This window comes from Arachis hypogaea, chromosome 12 (genome assembly GCF_003086295.3).
Source record: "Arachis hypogaea cultivar Tifrunner chromosome 12, arahy.Tifrunner.gnm2.J5K5, whole genome shotgun sequence".
NCBI lineage: Eukaryota > Viridiplantae > Streptophyta > Magnoliopsida > Fabales > Fabaceae > Arachis > Arachis hypogaea.
The window spans coordinates 106,262,352-106,280,800 of NC_092047.1; the positions used below are offsets into that span (position 1 = coordinate 106,262,352).

Genomic DNA, 18,449 nt, shown 5'->3' on the forward strand with positions numbered 1-18,449 from the left:
AATAATGTCCAACATTTTTGTTTCTGAGAGTTGACACAATTGAGAAAAATAATTTCATTACATAGCATGGTTGTTTCTATTCTTATAAGCCTCGTTAATGTTTCATTAACTATTTGCCAACCCATTATGATTAAAGTGTATCAAGAGAGGATTAAATCTCCATCTTTTAAACTTTTTAAACTTTTAATTATAAATGTTTTAAGATAGAAATACAGTGTTGTAGGCTTGTAGCAATACAATTAAATCATGAATAAAAAAAAAGGATAATACAAACAAAAGAATAGTGAGATGACAGTTTCACCCCAATAATGAAACATTGTTACAAAGAAAGTAATTCAGCAAATCTAATGACATAAGATGAACTTGCAAGTGTAAAGCCAAAAATCTTCCCCTTTGTTTTTGTGTTACTTTTTTTCCTTACATTACACTTCACTCTTTGTCTCATCTCACAATTTCAGTTAGCAAGTCCCTCACTAATTTTGGCGGGTCATAGACCCCCACCAATATTAAAAACAAATTTATATCTTCTTTTTTCTCATAAATACCAACACAACTACCTCTCTTTGTTTCTCACTCCCTCACTCTCTCTTTCACTCTCTTTCGCCATTCAAAAGCTCTGCAACTACACTAACATAAACGGTTCATAATAAACGGTGCCGTATCAATCATCACACAAAACGACGCCGTATCACTCAATGACACCGTCTACGCTTCTCTATTTTCTCTTACTAATCTTCCCTTCCGCGCTTTCTCTCTCCTCCGACGGCCTCGCGCTTCTCTCTCTAAAATCTGCCGTCGACGGCGGTGCAGTCACATTCTCCGATTGGAACGACGGCGATACCACGCCGTGCCGGTGGTCTGGTATCGCATGTTCGAGCATCTCCGGCGAGCCTGAGCCTCGCGTCGTCGGCATCGCGCTTGCCGGGAAATCACTCCGGGGATACATTCCATCGGAGCTTGGGACATTAAGGTACCTCCGGCGACTCAATTTGCACGACAATGAATTCTACGGCGTCGTTCCGGTGCAGCTCTTCAACGCCACCGCGCTTCACAGCTTGTACCTCCACCGGAACAACCTCTCCGGTCCATTCCCTCCGTCGCTCTGCACACTTCGCCGCCTCGAGAACCTCGATTTCTCCCAGAATTCGTTCTCCGGCCACCTGCCGCCGGAGCTCAAGGACTGCAAGCAGCTTCAGAGACTGATTCTGGCGAGGAATAATTTTTCCGGCGATATTCCGGCCAATGTGTGGTCGGGGATGGATGAGCTCGTCCAGCTCGATCTCTCCGATAATCAATTCGAAGGTCCGATCCCTGACGAACTCGGCGATTTGAGTTCTCTCTCTGGCACACTAAACCTCTCGTTCAATCACTTATCCGGTAAGGTTCCGGCGTTGCTTGGGAAGTTACCGGCGACCGTGAGCTTCGATCTCCGGAACAACAATCTAACCGGCGAGATTCCCCAAACAGGCTCATTTTCAAATCAGGGCCCCACTGCGTTCCTTGGGAATCCAAACCTTTGCGGATTTCCATTAAGAAAATCATGCAACGGTTCGGATTCAGGCCGGGGATCACAGGAAGGTCCCGACGCGGCAGCACATGCGGGGACCTTCCATTCAGAAAAAGGCCTGAGTCCCGGCCTCATAATCCTGATCTCAGCAGCCGACGCTGCTGGGGTCGCCCTCATCGGGCTAGTAATCGTATATGTTTATTGGAAGAGGAAGGATGATGGCAATGCCTGTAGCTGTGCAGGGAAGAGCAAATTTGGCGGCAGCGGCGGTGGCGAGGAGAAGATGAATCTGTGTGCATTGCAATGTATGAATGGAGTGAAGAGCGACGAGGAGGAGGAGGAAGAGGAAGAGGAAGCGGGGGAAGGTGGAAGAGTTGAAGGGGGTTTGGTGAACATAGACAAAGGGTTTAGGTTTGAGCTTGATGAGCTTCTAAGGGCATCGGCATATGTGTTGGGGAAGAGTGGGTTGGGGATAGTGTACAAGGTGGTGCTTGCTAATGGTGTTCCTGTGGCGGTGAGGAGATTGGGAGAGGGTGGTGATCAGAGGTATAAGGAGTTTGCTGCTGAGGTTCATGCCATTGGGAAGGTTAGGCACCCTAACATTGTGAGATTGAGGGCTTATTATTGGGCACATGATGAGAAGCTTCTCATTAGTGATTTCATCTCTAATGGCAATTTGGCTCAAGCACTTCGAGGTTAGTTCTTTCATTTTCACATCCTTAATGTGTGTCATTTGATTTATTTTAGCTGCTATGGATTTTCCTTCTCAGAAATTGAAATATTTATACATTGTTATACAAGATGTAACATTATCTTGTATAAATTTTATACTTTATTTAATACTAAAAATGTATGTGTAATTGATATACTTTGTTTACACTATAGTGGAGTATAAGTAATTGATTGTTAACAATGTGCCTAAAATATAGGAGAGAGGCATGTTTTATGCAAGAATGGTTTGATTTATTGGTTTGGATTGAAGGAGAAGGGGGTTTGCTCTAAATTTTCACTCTTTCAATCGAGGGACATGCCTACCTAACCAAACATAGTAGGTTGTAATTGAAGAAAAACGTAATCACAATGATATTGATAGGTAACAATAATTAGGGGTAAAAGAAGACTAATGGTTGGCTAAAATTTTGAACTTATAGTCGAGTTTAACCGATTAATTAATCATGCATGCATGGCAATTTGGGACTCAACTGCCACGTGACACATGAGAAGAGTTTAACAAACATGCACATAAACTATTTTTGCTCCTTTGCTTATTTGGAATTATGGGTGCACTAAGACTCTATAATTTGTCAAACACCACCATTTATAATATCTTTTTCAACTTTTTAAATGGCTTAAATTTTATTTTCTCATTAAAAACAAGTATTTAGATCCTATTACGGTATGTGAATTGTGAACTGACTGTGTCTGGTCCCATTTGTTTTAATGAGATAAAGAGACGGCACATGGGTAATTTTGTATTGTGTAGTAGATGAGGACATGAGGTCCAATCTTTTCAATTCCTGTGTATAATTTTAAATCATAAGAAAAAAAATAAGAGGAAGAAAATGGGTACACCTTATTTATTTCTAAAGAAATGATATTGTACAAATAGAATTTATAGTATATTTCCTTGCTTGGAATTAGAAATAGAAAGGAAGAGGGGGATTGGAAATGGAAGTTTCGTGTCTTCTATCATTGATGACTTGGACCACCCTATTCCATCAATTTGTGTGAGAGATGAAGTGATAGAATTATAGGAACACAATCATATTTGTTTGGGACCAAAACAGCTTATACATAGCTTTTAACCGCCAAGATAAATTAAAAAAAGCTTGGACATAATAGTTAGGAAAGCTCCTTCAAACTTCAATGTCATATTTGTTTTCTTTCAATTGTCTGCTTATTGACTTTTGAATCCCTATCTTCCTTCCTTGATCACCCTCTTTAAGTCTTTGAATCGCATTTTGAAATTAGTGTCTGACGTTGTGTCTTGTAACGGTGTTGTACTTGAAAGCATAAGCTAAAAGAAGGCGCAATTTGTCCCAATTTCTGCCTTCCATTCAGCTTAAACAAGGTTACATTTGTTAGTGGAAAATGGGTGCCTTTTGTGGTTTCATGATTTGTTTTGTCTTTTAGGCTTAAACTTCCTTCCGTATGAAGCATAAAAGCATCAACAAGATTCATTAACCTCTTTGGTTCAACCCTGTCCCTATTACAACTTTTTCCTATCCTTTCCTTGCTTCTAATGCAACCATATGCCAATCCTAACACTGATAGAAAATATTTAAAGCCAGCATAAATTTGCAATTGGCAATTTAAAACTACTCAAGAATCTGCATTTGCACTATGTTCTAGATGTTATAAACTTGACTAAATTCATTGGTAATAATAAACAATTCACCTTAGGAAATTGCCTAGTACACTCTAATTTGATTGAAAATGTTTCTTTAACATCTACTCTATGATTGTTAGAGATTTTATGCAGTTTTTCATTTCAACCTTCAAATCTATTTATCTTTTGTATTTTTATGTTCAAATAACATCCCTCGTTCTGAAAATACAGGGAGAAGTGGACAACCATCTCCAAACCTTTCTTGGTCAACAAGGCTTAGAATAGCCAAAGGAGCAGCAAGAGGCATGTCCTATCTCCATGAATGCAGTCCAAGAAAGTTTGTCCATGGTGATATCAAACCTTCCAACATCCTACTTGACAATGACTACCAACCATACATATCCGATTTCGGGCTCAACCGGCTAATCAGCATCACCGGCAACACCCCGTCGACTGGCGGCCTAATGGGTGGTGCTCTTCCATACATGAACTCATCACAGAAAGAGAAGACCAACAATTACAAGGCGCCCGAGGCACGCTTCCCCAGCTCCAGACCAACACAGAAATGGGATGTGTATTCATTTGGGATTGTTCTGCTTGAATTGCTAACTGGCAGGACGCCGGAATCTTCTCCGACAACTTCAACTTCTTCTGTGGAAGTTCCTGATTTGGTGAGGTGGGTAAGGAAAGGCTTTGAACAAGAGAGTCCCTTATCTGAAATGGTTGATCCATCATTGCTACAAGAAGTGCGTGTAAAGAAAGAAGTGTTGGCTGTTTTTCATGTAGCATTAGCATGCACTGAAGGTGACCCCGAAGTTAGGCCTAGAATGAAAACTGTCTCTGAAAATCTTGAAAGGATTGGATCATAGTAAGATTCCAATGGTAAGAGAATTCAGACCTAGTTGCATGAACACAAGTTTAACACACCATTTCTTAAGTACACTTGCAATAAAAGTGAGTGCTGCTAATTTCATTTAATATTCTTTCACTGTTTATAGATCCTATCAATTTTTATGTGTGTGCTTGAAAAATAGTGTGTTAAATTCTACAATAATTTTCAAGAGGGTGAAGGTGCATTTGACTTGAAGATCAAGATATGTGTAATATTTGTGGTGGTCATGAGAAGATTTTTCTTTTATGATTGGGATATTGAGAATTTGAGATGGTGATGCAATTTTTTACCATCTTGGATTGATTAGGCACTTAACTTGTTGTGTGGTACTGAAGCAATTTTTGGAGAGCTGTAACTATCAAGGTCTCTCTTCATTCTTATTCTTTTTTGGTGGAATATCAGTAAAGTTGTTGGATATTATTTAAATTTTGTCTGGTCTTATTGCTTGCATCCTGAACATGATTACAATGATACCATGATTAACTCCATGCATTATGATTTGAGTTGGCAGATCAATTCAGCATCATGTTGTGCCACTGTTTGATTTGATTAACACTTTTAATTGATTTTGCTAAGATGATTCTACAAATATGAAAGAGAAGAAAAAGGAAAAATTTTTCTGACCTTGAGCATTAATTGAGACTAGTTAGTTTCTACAAAATAAACTTGGTTTGTAACTATCAAATTCTAAGAAAGTGTGTTCTATGGTGTCTAACTTTTTAATTATGGAAAACAAAAATAAAAACTAAGGTATATTTTTTTGCCTCTTTCAACTTTTAGGCAAATTAAACACCCATGTGTTAGGCACCTTAGAATTTCCCTTTTAAGAAATACAGCAGTTTACTACTTTCATTTCCTTCAATTGATTATTGGTTGATAATTAAGAGTACAAATAGAAGTTATATTTCAACTTTAATGCTGGTTGATGTAGTAGGTGATTTTGTATTTTTGTTTTCAATTTGTAGAGTCCTAGACTCCTAGTAGCTTAATTTGACAGGTCCAAAGAATGCTAATAGAAGTCTCTTGTCTCTTCTACGATTTCTTTTTCCTTTTTGTGTATTGTCTCTTCTTGGATTTATTCTGCATAACATGTTTTTGCTTTCGAAAAATAATTAAAAGTATTAATTTATCCTCTTAATTATTTTTTTTTAATTTTTAAATTAAAAAGTTTTGAACTTTTTATTTGTTTTGATATTTTAAAAAATAACATACTTTAAAATTTTTACTCTTTTGAGTATTAAAAGAATAATAAGATGAATAAATTAGAATTCCCAATCATTATTCTCTTGTTTTTATTTTCTTTTTTTTTTTTTTCTATAGATCAAATATTTTCAGCACACTTTCGGTACATTGTCACTTAGCCTTTTTAGGGTATAGGAAATGGATTAAAGGCCCAAACAATATGAGAAAAAAAAAAGCCTAGAACCCGGGAAGTGCGGCCTATTAGCTTCATCCCTTGAAAAGAGTTGTCCTTGAGGAAAAAAAAAAAAAAAACGTATTTTCATATTTCCTTTTACTTATTACATAATCTAACTATTTATTCACTGACCAAAAAAAAAAAAAAAAAAAACTATTTATCCTAGTAATGTATATATGCAAAGGTTACAAACTTACAATATAATCTCCTATCACTATAGTACATACATTTTAGTAGTTGATATAAGCTATAGTAAGATGTAAAAGTCTTAACTGTTACTAGTTCATGGATTTACCACTCTAAGGTGCTAATATAGTAAAACTGTGCTTTCACTAACAATTTCTCTATGCAGAAGTTAAGCAAAAAATTTGATGCCACAAATATGTATGGAAGGACCCACCAATAGATATTTCTATTGAATGATGTTAGTCGCTTATGACTTGTCACATATCCGTTAGTTACAAAACATGGATGGACAATAATTCTTCTTTTTAATTTATTTGTTTCATATCAATGTCCCAAAATATTGTCTGATACTTCTGTTTTCAACAAAATTTTATTAGATTTTCCATCTTCTAGTTTTCGTATATAAATAAGTTTTATGTTTTTATACGTTGTTTTGATGCATTAATGACTAACAAAAAAAATTCGATATGGCTATTAAGTGGTTAATGTATTTCGTCACGATGCCATTTGCTTTCGATGCCATTTGCTTTCTCATATATTTTCTCTCTCTGCAAGAGGATATAAGAGTCTTTACCAATCTTTGAATACGAAAGAAGAAGAAAAAAATATATATAGAATCACAAAGAGCTGTAAAAAAAGAACGAGATATTTAAATAAGGTTAAGTGCATAAAGAATAAAGATGGAGATGTGCTGGCTCAAAAGGAGAAGATTAATGAAAGGTGGAAGAGCTACTTCTACGAGTTATTTAATAAAGGACATAAGATTCTTCCGAATTTTGGTCGGTTATACACAAGGAAAGAAGATCAAAATTTTGACTATTATCGAAGGATTCGAGACTTCGAGATAAAAGAGGCTCTAAAGCAGATGAAAAATGGCAAGACAGTAGGACCTGATAATATTCCGATTGAGGTTTGGAAGGACCTTGGAGGAAAAGGTATCAACTGGTTAACCAAGTTTTTTAATGAGATTTTAAGGTCAAAGAAGATACCTGATGAGTGGAGAAAGAGCACCTTGGTACCTATTTACAAGAATAAGGGAGATATACAAAGTTGCAAAAACTATAGAGGGATCAAACTCATGAGGCATACTATGAAGTTATGAAAAAGGGTGATAGAACAGAGGTTGAAAAAAAAGACACAAGTAACAGCCAATTTGGATTTATGCCAAGCAGATCCACCACCGAAGCGATATACCTGTTAAGAAGGATGATTGAGAGGTATCGTAGTAATAAAAGAGATCTACATATAGTGTTTATTGATTTGGAAAAAGCGTACGATAGGGTGCAAAGGGAGGTTTTATGGGAGGTTTTAGAAAAGAGGAGAGTAAGGATCGCATATATTCGTGCAATTAAAGACATGTATGATGGAACCACAACTAATGTAAAAACTCAAGGTGGTGTGACAGAAGAATTTTCTATTGGTATATGATTACACCAGAGATCATCATTAAGTCCATACCTTTTCACATTAGTCTTGGAAGTATTCACAGAGTACATCCAAGAGCCTGTGCCATGGTGCATACTTTTTGCTGATTATATCGTCCTTATAGGAGAGTCAAGGGAATACCTAAATAAGAAGTTAGACTTATAGAGAGAAGCTCTAGAAGTGTATGGTCTGCGCATAAGCCGTAGCAAGACGGAATATATGGAATATAAGTTCGGTCTGAGAAGGAAAACCCCTAATATAGAGGTGAAGATTGGAGAAACATCCTACGGAAAGTTAAAAGTTTTAAGTATCTTGGGTGCATCATACAGCATAATGAAGAGATTGAACATAATGTAAATCATAGGATCCAAGCAAGTTGGTCAAAATGGCGGAGTGCATCTGGTTTTATATGCGACAAAAAAGTGCCTTTAAAACTTAAAGGTAAATTCTATCGTACTACTATAAGACCGACTATGCTTTATGGTACGGAGTGTTGGGCGGCTAAAGGAGAGCACGAACATAAGTTGAGTGTGGCAGAGATGAAGATGTTGAGATGGATGAGTGGTCATACGCGATTGGATAAAATAAGTAATGAAAATATAAGGGAGAGAGTTGGAGTAGCACCCATTATGAAAAAGATGGTAGAATTGCGTTCAAGTAGTTTGGACATGTGAGAAGAAGACCGACAGAAGAGGAAGACCTAAGAAGACCATCCATAATGTGGTCAAAACGAGACCTACATGTAAACGATCTCTCTGTAGACATGATACATGATAGAGTTCAATGACGTTGTTTGATTCATGTAGTCGACCCCATCTAGTGAGTCAAAGCTTTGTTATTGTTGTTGTATGTATTTTTTTTTTTTTTTTTTAGTTTTAGTTGAGCTAAATTTTTAAATTTAAGCTAGGGATTTAAATTAAACTTTTTGCAAATAACAAGTTTACCGTATAAAATAAGATAATCAATAAAAAATATTTTTTTAATATTTTAACTCTAATTTAAAAAGTTAAACTATAATTATTTTAACCCTAATAAATTTGAATAATTTTATTATAAAAAGATTTTTGGATAGAGAAAATGGAAAAAAATATAATCTATTTTAAAAAATAATAAAAATAAAATAACATATTTTTTAGATAAACATTCAACTATTTGTAAGATACAAAAGAAAAATTAATTATTTATCAAAAAATCTTCATGTCTTCACCGTTTTTCTTCCTCGCTCTAACCATTAGCATAAAATTTTGTTAAGCCTAAATGTGTGGGATAGAATTTAACAAAGGAAAACATAGTGTGTACAAATTCCACATCAACGTTAGATTTTGGTGTAGATAGATATGGTTTTATTTTTGCGTCCAATAGAGTGAGTCTTTGATTTCTCATCCAGATGCTCAAAAATGGCGTCGTCTTCTTTTCTTTGCATGCATATTCACCATCACTACCCTATGCATAATATTCTCCACCATCATCACAACCATTCATTGTTGTTCTTCAACTCTAAACCATCAAAGCTTCACAATCATCATTGCTTCCCAACTCCAAGAGTTGCTCCAAAATCATGTCTAAGTCACAAAAACAGTGACACCAAAACAGATTCCCTTGAAGAAACTGCCTCTAATAAGCAAGAACCATGCTCCTCCTCCTCCTCCACCACCACCACCACCACCACCACTACACCCTCTCATAATCCTTCATCTTCATCAGTTCAAGGTTCTTTCTTTGCTTCTTTCATACATCAGTTCAGGTACTTTATTGGTTTCATGGATTTGGTGCTGGAAAATCAAATTCATCCTCTTGTTATTTGTGTGTATGTATATACGTTGGTTTTGAAGTTTTATTTATTTGTTTGGTTCATGAACAGAAATGGGTGGCTTGTATTTGATGATATGGGAATGGAAATGTTGTCCATTGCAATACCTGCTGCCTTGGCTTTGGCAGCTGACCCTCTTGCCTCATTGGTTGATACAGCCTTTGTTGGCCATATAGGTAAGTTAAGGAAGTTCTTGTGGTAATGAATTTCATTTTTTATTGATGTTTTGCTTTCAAATTTTTAAGGGGAAATTAGAATTTGGGATTTGATTCTAAGTTGATAGCGATATATCATGTTCCTTCCGCAACCAGTTTAAACTTTTGGAAGAAGTGGTTTCTTGGTCATTTGATTATATCCTGGATTGGGAAGCTAGTAATTCTAGTTTTCTAGGGTTGATTTCTAGTTACCATCATAAGAGAGTTTTGCATAACTGAAATTTCACTATACAGGATCGGTTGAATTGGCTGCTGTTGGGGTTTCAGCTTCTGTGTTTAATCTAATTTCAGACTTGTTCAATGTTCCTTTGCTTAATATCACTACATCCTTTGTTGCTGAGGAGCAGGCACTGATTAGAAAGGAAGGTGACCACAATCAAAGTAACAATAATGGTAAGTTTCGCATAGCTACCTCAAGAGTTAAGTCCCAAAGTGGTCAACTAAAATAGTTCTTGAGATCCCGATTGCCCAATTACGTCCCTGATATTGGCATAAGTGCACCACCTTAATACCTAATGGTTTGATAGTCACTTGATAGAAAAGGACTGAGGGACTAACATGGTGACTTTTGTCAATCTCATGGACAGGGATGTAATTGTTGCAATTGGAATCTCGGGGATTATTTTAGTGTGTGCAACCAATCTGAAGGACCACTTTGGGGGGCATAATTCCTCCTTCACTATAGCTGCAAATTTGTATATATTCTGTGAGTCCTGATCTCATGGATGTTATACGGATTTGGCAGGGAAGTACCAAAGCAAGAAGCTTATTCCTTCAGTATCAACTTCGTTAGCACTTGCTACGGCACTTGGAGTTGCTGAAACTGTGGCGCTTTCCTTTGGTTCAGGCATTCTTATGAATATCATGGGTATACCTGCTGTATGTAATTCTTCACTGATTGTTGATCCATGCATTTCACAGTTTCGCCTTTATGTTTCCTGATTGTCATAAATTTTTATGACTTAAGATGTGCATGTGAATGATGGCTCTTCATTTGTATTATTTGTTCTATTTGTATGTAGGATTCTCCGATGCGTGAACCTGCCGAGCATTTTCTAACAATGAGGGCTTTTGGTGCTCCAGCAATCGTGATCTCATTAGCCGCACAAGGAACTTTTCGTGGATTTACAGATACAAAGACTCCTCTGTATGCAATTGGCAAGTGATGCTGATGCTTCCTTTTTCCTCTGTCTCATTATTGTTTCCAATATTCCAAAGATCTGTTTAAACTTCAATGAAACTCATTTTATTTGGATCCAAAGGCCTTAAGAAAATAAAGTTCATCCTTGAATTTCTAGAATGATTTTCTGAATGTGTGAGTAACGAAGACTTTGTTTTGGAATTCCAGGAGCTGGAAACATTATTAATACCATACTGGATCCACTATTGATATTTTTCTTTGGCCTTGGAATTGGTGGTGCTGCCGTTTCTACTGTGATATCTGAGTACGTCGATGATGTGGTAAAACTTTATGTTATTATCCGTGCATCTTGCACTTGTCACTTACTAATTGCTCACTTCATATTAAGCATAATTTGTCTTTCTGTTCACCAGATACTTGATAGCTTTTATACTTGTATGGAAATTAAGTGACAATGTGCTTCTATTCCCTTCCGATGTCGATTGGAAAAAAATTTTCAACTATCTGAAATCAGGTATGTACTTCTATATTAAGTTGTATCGTAGTTTCAACGGTCCTCATCTTTCAAACAGGATTTATTTCAGTTAGCTAGAAAAAGTTTTTGGTTGATTTGCAACTTGATATGATTTAAATAATGGAGCAATAAAAATTAGCTTCTACTTTCAACGATATATACTGCGTTTTGTAGGTGGTCTTCTGATCGGTAGGACTATTGCTGTGCTTATGACAATGACAGTGGCAACATCCGCAGCAGCTAAGCAAGGCCCTACACCTATGGCTGGTCATCAAATTTGCATGGAAGTTTGGTTGTCAGTATCTTCCCTCACCGATGCTCTTGCGCTTGCTGGTCAGGTAACACTGTAATATCACAGTTGACCATATCATGCATTTTGTTTACATCTATGAAAAAGTTGGACCAGATCAATTGATAAAAAAGACAAGTAGTTTAGCTAATCCTGTTTCCAACTCACAAGGTACTCTGACCTAAATTTCTTAGCCAGTCGTATGTCTCAAGAGTCTTCCATTTCTGTTCATATTTCATTCTTATGATGCTATCAAATCAATAAGAAAACCATGAACCACTTTCCTCATGTATAACTGACTGAGAACTTGTTAGGCTGTGTTGTAGTAACAATATTTTCTTTACAGGCTATACTTGCTGGTAGTTACTCGCAAGGAAATTACGAGCAATCACGCCACCTTATATATAGAGCATTGCAGGTTATTCCTCATCACACCTTCTTTGGATGAGATTTTGGATATTTACTGATCCAAGATTCTTTTCTCCTCATACTCTCATTTTTTAATGTCAAACAGATTGGTTTGGGAACCGGAATTACCTTATCAATGATTTTATTCTTTGGGTATGGGGCATTTTCTAGCTTATTCAGCACAGACTCTGAAGTTCAGGATGTTGCTCAGTCTGGTCTACTGGTAAAAAACCACAATTAATTAAGTTTACTTGGTGATAATGAATGTATAGGCAAGGAGCTTCTTAACATTGCTGCTTTTGATTTATTTTGTTACAGGAAGTGTAATTGTGGCATTTTCCCCTAACAATAATCCTATCGTGTTCCTGTCTCATGGTTAATGAAACTTGAATATACAACACAATACAAAGATGTGAAATAATGCGGCCAAGAAGAGATGACGATTTCTAAAAGTGATAGAGAAAAATTATGATTTAAAATTAGTAGATATCATTGCATTGAAAACACAAGAAAATGCACTTGTGTTTAATTATAATGGCATTTTCAGTTACACGCATATAAAGATTCAAAATAGAAGTTAAAAAAAAAAATTGTGAAAGTAACAGATTCGGCGTCCAACCCGAATACATGTCTGAGTTTACTTTCATAGCTTCAAGATGAAGTTTACATTTTGATGCCTGTTTATACTGAAATGAAGATGCGAATTCGACACTTCATTATCTTGTCTTATCAATCATTGACAGAAATGCAATGTTTTGTCAAAGGAATAACTAGCTGAAGTGTTCTTGCAATTGTAACCTTCTAGCATGCATGATCAGTAACTTTGATAAATCTGAAATGTACACACATGCAGTTTGTTGCTGGATCTCAACCAGTGAATGCCTTGGCATTTGTTGTTGATGGACTTTATTACGGAGTATCAGACTTTGGATTTGCTGCATACTCTATGGTAATTATCTAGTTCAATGATCAAAAGATAGTTAAACATTTCACATAATCACTCTATCTTACTTTGTTTCCCATTTTTCTGACATTCTTGGCCCTTTATTTGGCTTTGATTTGTAGGTTCTAGTTGCACTGATTTCATCAGTTTTTATATTGGTGGCTTCTCCGGTCCTTGGACTTCCCGGAGTGTGGACAGGATTGTTCCTTTTCATGGTTTTGCGTGTTCTAGCCGGAGTTTGGAGGTATTTTAATTCATTAACACAAACATTTTTTAGAGGTTATCTACTTGAAGGGAAGGAATTCTTCCTAATGATCCAAAAATGCATATTTTGATCTTATTGTTTTCTTATCATTTTTTATTTTTTATTTTTATTTACAAGGTTGGGTAGCAAAAGTGGACCATGGGATATGGTCTGGTATAAAGATGGAGCAGAAGATTGACCGAGGCATTTACACTCAAATTTCCCTAAGTTTCCCCACTTTTACACTGCACACTGGTCAGAGAACATAATGATGGTGCTCACAAGTCACAAGCTCTTTTAACATTTTGGAGGATGTGCACTTTCTTGCTAGAAACTCATTCCTTCTAGAAGATCAATCAAGAGAACAAATTACTTCCTCCTTTTTAAACTAAATGTTAGCTTTCACATTTTCTAGTACATTGAAAATTCAATAAATACGTACACAAATCGTGTCCGTGAATATTAAATTTTTCGATGTACCAAAAAAGTGAAAGCGACATTTATTTTGAATCAGGATAGCAAGTGTTGCTGAAGAACAATTGCCAAAATCTTACTTGTACAATTACATGGAAGCTGAATGTGCAAGAAAGTACAAGAGGGAGAAAATCATTCTATTGGATGACATTGCTTGCAGCTACAAAGCCAAGATTTTGCTTGTTGCATTTCTTGGAAACATTTGATGTATTGGTAGATAAGACTTCCATGAATGTCACTATATATATTGACTTGGCAATAGCTCCACATGCATTAAGATCCTTTGAATTTTCAAAGTTATGCTAAATGCATGGTATTTTTTGTTTTCAATAATTAAGGTCGAGTCTTAGATGGGGGAATGGTTCATTTCTTTGTGAATTGTGAATAAAAAAGAGTAGCTTTCAATGGTTAATGTAGTGGGTGAATTGTGGATGAGTCTGATTTTTTAACATCTACCAGCAGTTCTCCAAAATCCAAAATGTGAGGAAAATATAATATCTTAAGAATTTAATTTTGATGGATTGTCAGAGTAAAATAGTTCTACACCTGCATCTAATTACGTAATACTACGTCTGTAAAAATAATTATTTTTTATATAAATTACGTTTATAGTCATTTAAAAAAACGAATGTGGCTGGACAACTGTGTAAAACGTTTTACATTGACTGTGGATCAAGATTACACTCATCATTATAAAAGAATGAGTCTACTAATTTGCCTTTTACATTAACAATAGTGGGTAGAAAAACATCAATATGTTCATGCACTAACCTCATCAAAATGAAAACAAAATTTGTAAGCATTTGTGAACTCCTAAGATCCTAAATGTGAAAAGCATAAATCAAGTAACTTCTGCTCTTCTAATAACCCAAAATCATAGTCAGGTCTCAAGAAACTATAATCATGATCCATTTCTATGCTAGCAACCTGCATATTATTCAGATGTTCACACAGCTTCCTATTACGCTTGGAACTGAATTCAGATAACACATTTCCATCATCTCCTTTTTCTTGCAATTCAAGCTTCCTATCAATGTTGCTGTTCAAAGCCTGAAACTCATACATTTCTCCAACATTGTCATCTGAACCGTTAGGCTCATTTTTAATTTCATCATCGCTATTATCGCAGCCGTAGCAGTTGCAAGTATGTACCATGTCAGCTTCTACTGGCATCAGTGGCTTCTCTTCTTCAACATTAACAGAAGGTTGATTTTCATCATTCTCATTTTGAGATTGAATACAGTTATTTGAGCACTTGTTGCTATAAAGTCTTAGAATTTCAGAAATTACTTCCTCCACATGTTTCTTCTTCACCATATATGCCTCATTTTTTATGTTTGACTGATCATAATTAGGTTTGGGGTTGCAATCCTCATCTGATATCTGATTGTTAAAGTAATCATCAGAATGGTTGTCAATATTGCTCAAATCACATGATGATGTTAAACTTTTGGTCAATTCTTCGATTGGTACTTCTATATTATTCGCTACAATCTCATGCTCGTTGGCGTCAGAAGCCGCGCCATCAGCTCCAGAATTCATTGCCATACCAATAAACTCAACACCAGAGCCAGGACACTTTAAAACCTCTTCTGATTCTCCTTCGATTCCTTCACTTTCTCCAGGTATTTTAGCTTCAATATCCTTCATTTCCTTATGAACAACACTTGCATCATCACATTTCTCATTTTTTTGGACATCATGATCTTCTTCCTTTGTTCCCTCGAATGCTTCAACATAAGAAAAATTAGGTTTGTCTTCACGAAACTGATGAAAATTACCATCCAAATCCTCAGCTTTAGGAGCCTCACCACTACTCAATATAATTCCATTCTTACTTGGTGATTCTTCAGAGCCTACTGACTCCAAATCATGCTCCGGAAAGTTCAAACGTGCGCCTGAACCGTACATTGTCTTAGCCGCTTTGTCATAAGCAAGAGCAGCTTCAAATGCAGTGGTGAAAGTGCCAAGCCAAAGCCTCTTTGCATTCTTCTTACTCTCATGGTTGCTGATTGGTTCGCGAATTTCAGCGACCCACTTACCCCAAATCCTCTGCCTCACACCTCTGTATCTAAACTCAGAGTTCTGAGGCCCTCCTTTACCTTTCATGCACCCTTTCTTGGACCCTTTTGCAGGAACTTTGTGAACCACATGCACCCCATTTGTGGAGAAATCATGTTGAATGTCGATGTTCTTCTTCTTCCACTTCTCAAGAGTGTCCTCCAACGAATCACTTCCACACCTGCGCCTCTTCGACGAATTCCTGTTTCTGCATCAACCACCAAAAACAGAACTCTTCTTAGAACTCTAAATAGTCATTATTCAAAAGTTTTGACAGATATAAGTTTTCAAAGTCCAAAACAAAAGAAACTACAATTAGTCTTAGAAGAACCAAAAACTTGTGCAACAACCAGAAATTAGCTTGTGATTCGCAGCAGGGGAAATCCAAAAACAAATTAGAGACGTCAAAATAGAAGCAAGTTGAATCAAATTTCAATGAAACAAATAGTTGTTATTCATAACACAAGCAAGAAGTTTTGACAAATATCCTATGATTTCACTAACCAAATTTTTAAATTCCAAAACAAATGAAACTATGAAGTCAGTTGTTTTGCATGTCTGTGTGCTTAGAAGCACAAAAACACAAACAACTTGTTCAACAAACTAGAAATCAATGAAAATCCCAGATAAAAGTTGAATCAACAATAACCAACAAGTATATGAAGCTATCTATCTATTTACTTAGCTTGAGTAAAAGATAAAAATTCTTATGAAAGAAAGAAGAGTAATTGAACTGACCCAGAAACGATTTCAGTGGCCATGATGCCTTTTCTTGATTTTGCTGCTGAAGAAGCATGTAATTGTATTAGTTGTTGTTGTTCTAGTTCATTGTTTTGTGGTATGTTGTGGGTTTGAGTGCACAGATTTAAGGTTCAGGGTTCTAGAGAGGTTTATAGCATTTTCACACAGATTATGTGCTACTATGTTTTTTTATTGCTTACTATATTTATATTTATTTTTATTTTATGTATTTAATTATTTATTATAAAAAAAAGGAAAGAATTTGTTATGTAAGTGCCAACGTCATTGGATTGGGGATCAAGTAATTGAGTAACTAAGATAATGGCATGAAAGTTCCCGTTTTGCGGCTATTTATTTCTTTGTTATTTATGTTATTTATTGTATTGGCTGCTTTTTGCGGCTGTGTTTTTATTTTTATTTTTATTTTTTTTTTCGTTCTCTCGTCTTGTTTACCAAGTTTCAACTTTCGAGATTCCTTAGTTACGAAGGGGTCCACTTTTTGTTTGTATGCTGGTACTGTTCTGACAACAATTCAGAACGATATTATCACATATCACCAGATATGGCCAATTTTTTAATGTGATTTTTTTAGAGTGAAATCTTACCTCAATTTCTAACCATTTTAGGAAATCTTTTTTGTCCCTCGACAAAAGCATAATTTTATTGCGATATCCATTACTTCTTTCAGATATTTTGGCTCTTTCACCAAAATTTTTGTCAATAAAAAAAATATAATTCCAACTCAACCCTTAATATTATCGATATCTATTATCATTTTTTGTATTTTCTCTTTTTTCTCTTTACTATTTTTGGCCATTATCATTACCAACATTCATTATCATTCTCTGTTTTTACAGCACTATTCTACTGTCATCATTTTTCTTCTTTTTGACCGAACCAAAATCACAAACTCATATCTCACCCCTTACTTCTTTGTTCACCATCGACAATCCTGCGCCGCTACGGCTACACTCTTTCCCTTTTTCTGCTCCTTATTCTCACAATCCCTCTCTCATTAGCTTGCCTATGTCTCTATTTGGTTTCACACTAAATTTTAAGTCTACATTTCAAGTAGAGAACTTTACCTCTAACAAATTAAAACACCGACGCACTCCAAAATCACCAAATCACTCTTTAATATAAAAATCGATACTTTAAGTAAATATCTATACTCAATTATCAAAATTCAGAAAAGGACAACTCATAAGACCATATCCCAAACCAAATTCAAGTATTTAAACATATAAAATTACTCAATTGAAAGGAAGTGGCAGACTGGCAGTGGGTTGGTGCAACAAAGAAGAAGAAGATGACAACGAGTTGGTACAGCTAGAACAGAGAATAGTAGTAGATGTTGGTGATGATGGTGGCCGAAAATAATATTGAGGAGAAGAAGAGAAGAGGATTAGTCTGGTGGTGTTCTGGTTCGCATAAAGGAGGAGAGCAGAAAAGAAAAGAAGAAGAGGGAGAAATTTGTCCATTAAATTGTTGACTTAACAGTCCACGTAGGCAAGATCCGTTAAATCTAGACAGAGACATTAATGGAGGAGGTAGAAGGTCTCACGGAGTTAATCGCCAGGGGTCGCGATGGGATTATGCTTTTGTTAAGAGACGGAAAAGAATTTCGTAAAATTGTTAGAGCCGAGTTGATATTTTACTCTTTTTTTTAAGGGTTTATTTATTTTGTGTTCTTAGGACATAGGTTAAAATTATAAAATTAAAATTTTTTTATTCAAAATATAAAAAATTTAAAATTTTAATGTATTTATTTTTTATTTATTAAATAAAAGTATTTAAATTTTTTTATTAATAATAAGCTTATCATATACCGACATATATTAACTAAATTTTTT

General features: G+C 35.7%; 3 protein-coding genes across 4 annotated transcripts; 2 read left to right on the plus strand and 1 right to left on the minus strand.

Moving 5' to 3' along the window:
- Window positions 1-537: 537 nt before the first annotated feature.
- Window positions 538-5,154, plus strand: LOC112728066 (receptor protein kinase-like protein ZAR1). The gene is made up of 2 exons (XM_025778048.3): window positions 538-2,202; window positions 4,068-5,154. Exons 1-2 carry the CDS (start codon window positions 696-698, stop codon window positions 4,703-4,705), a joined length of 2,145 nt encoding a protein of 714 aa, XP_025633833.1. The 5' UTR covers window positions 538-695; the 3' UTR covers window positions 4,706-5,154.
- A 3,740-nt stretch (window positions 5,155-8,894) lies between these two features.
- Window positions 8,895-14,206, plus strand: LOC112728067 (protein DETOXIFICATION 44, chloroplastic). 2 transcript variants are annotated; one of them, XR_003812758.2, is made up of 13 exons: window positions 8,895-9,500; window positions 9,618-9,742; window positions 10,016-10,174; window positions 10,527-10,660; window positions 10,804-10,939; window positions 11,130-11,226; window positions 11,336-11,436; window positions 11,611-11,774; window positions 12,072-12,143; window positions 12,240-12,356; window positions 12,452-13,082; window positions 13,199-13,320; window positions 13,459-14,206. XR_003812758.2 is itself a non-coding variant. In XM_025778049.3 (13 exons), the coding sequence occupies exons 1-13, from the start codon at window positions 9,154-9,156 to the stop codon at window positions 13,517-13,519; spliced, it is 1,731 nt and encodes a 576-aa protein (XP_025633834.1). In that variant the 5' UTR covers window positions 8,895-9,153; the 3' UTR covers window positions 13,520-14,206. The 2 variants fall into 2 exon arrangements, 1 of the variants encoding a protein (XP_025633834.1); XM_025778049.3 differs by having other exon boundaries at window positions 12,987-13,082.
- A 219-nt stretch (window positions 14,207-14,425) lies between these two features.
- LOC112728069 (uncharacterized) lies at window positions 14,426-16,920 on the minus strand. Its single transcript, XM_025778051.3, has 2 exons — window positions 16,594-16,920; window positions 14,426-16,063 (listed from the first exon to the last, which is right to left on the minus strand). The coding sequence occupies exons 1-2, from the start codon at window positions 16,614-16,616 to the stop codon at window positions 14,608-14,610; spliced, it is 1,479 nt and encodes a 492-aa protein (XP_025633836.1). The 5' UTR covers window positions 16,617-16,920; the 3' UTR covers window positions 14,426-14,607.
- Between the last annotated feature and the right edge of the window lie 1,529 nt (window positions 16,921-18,449).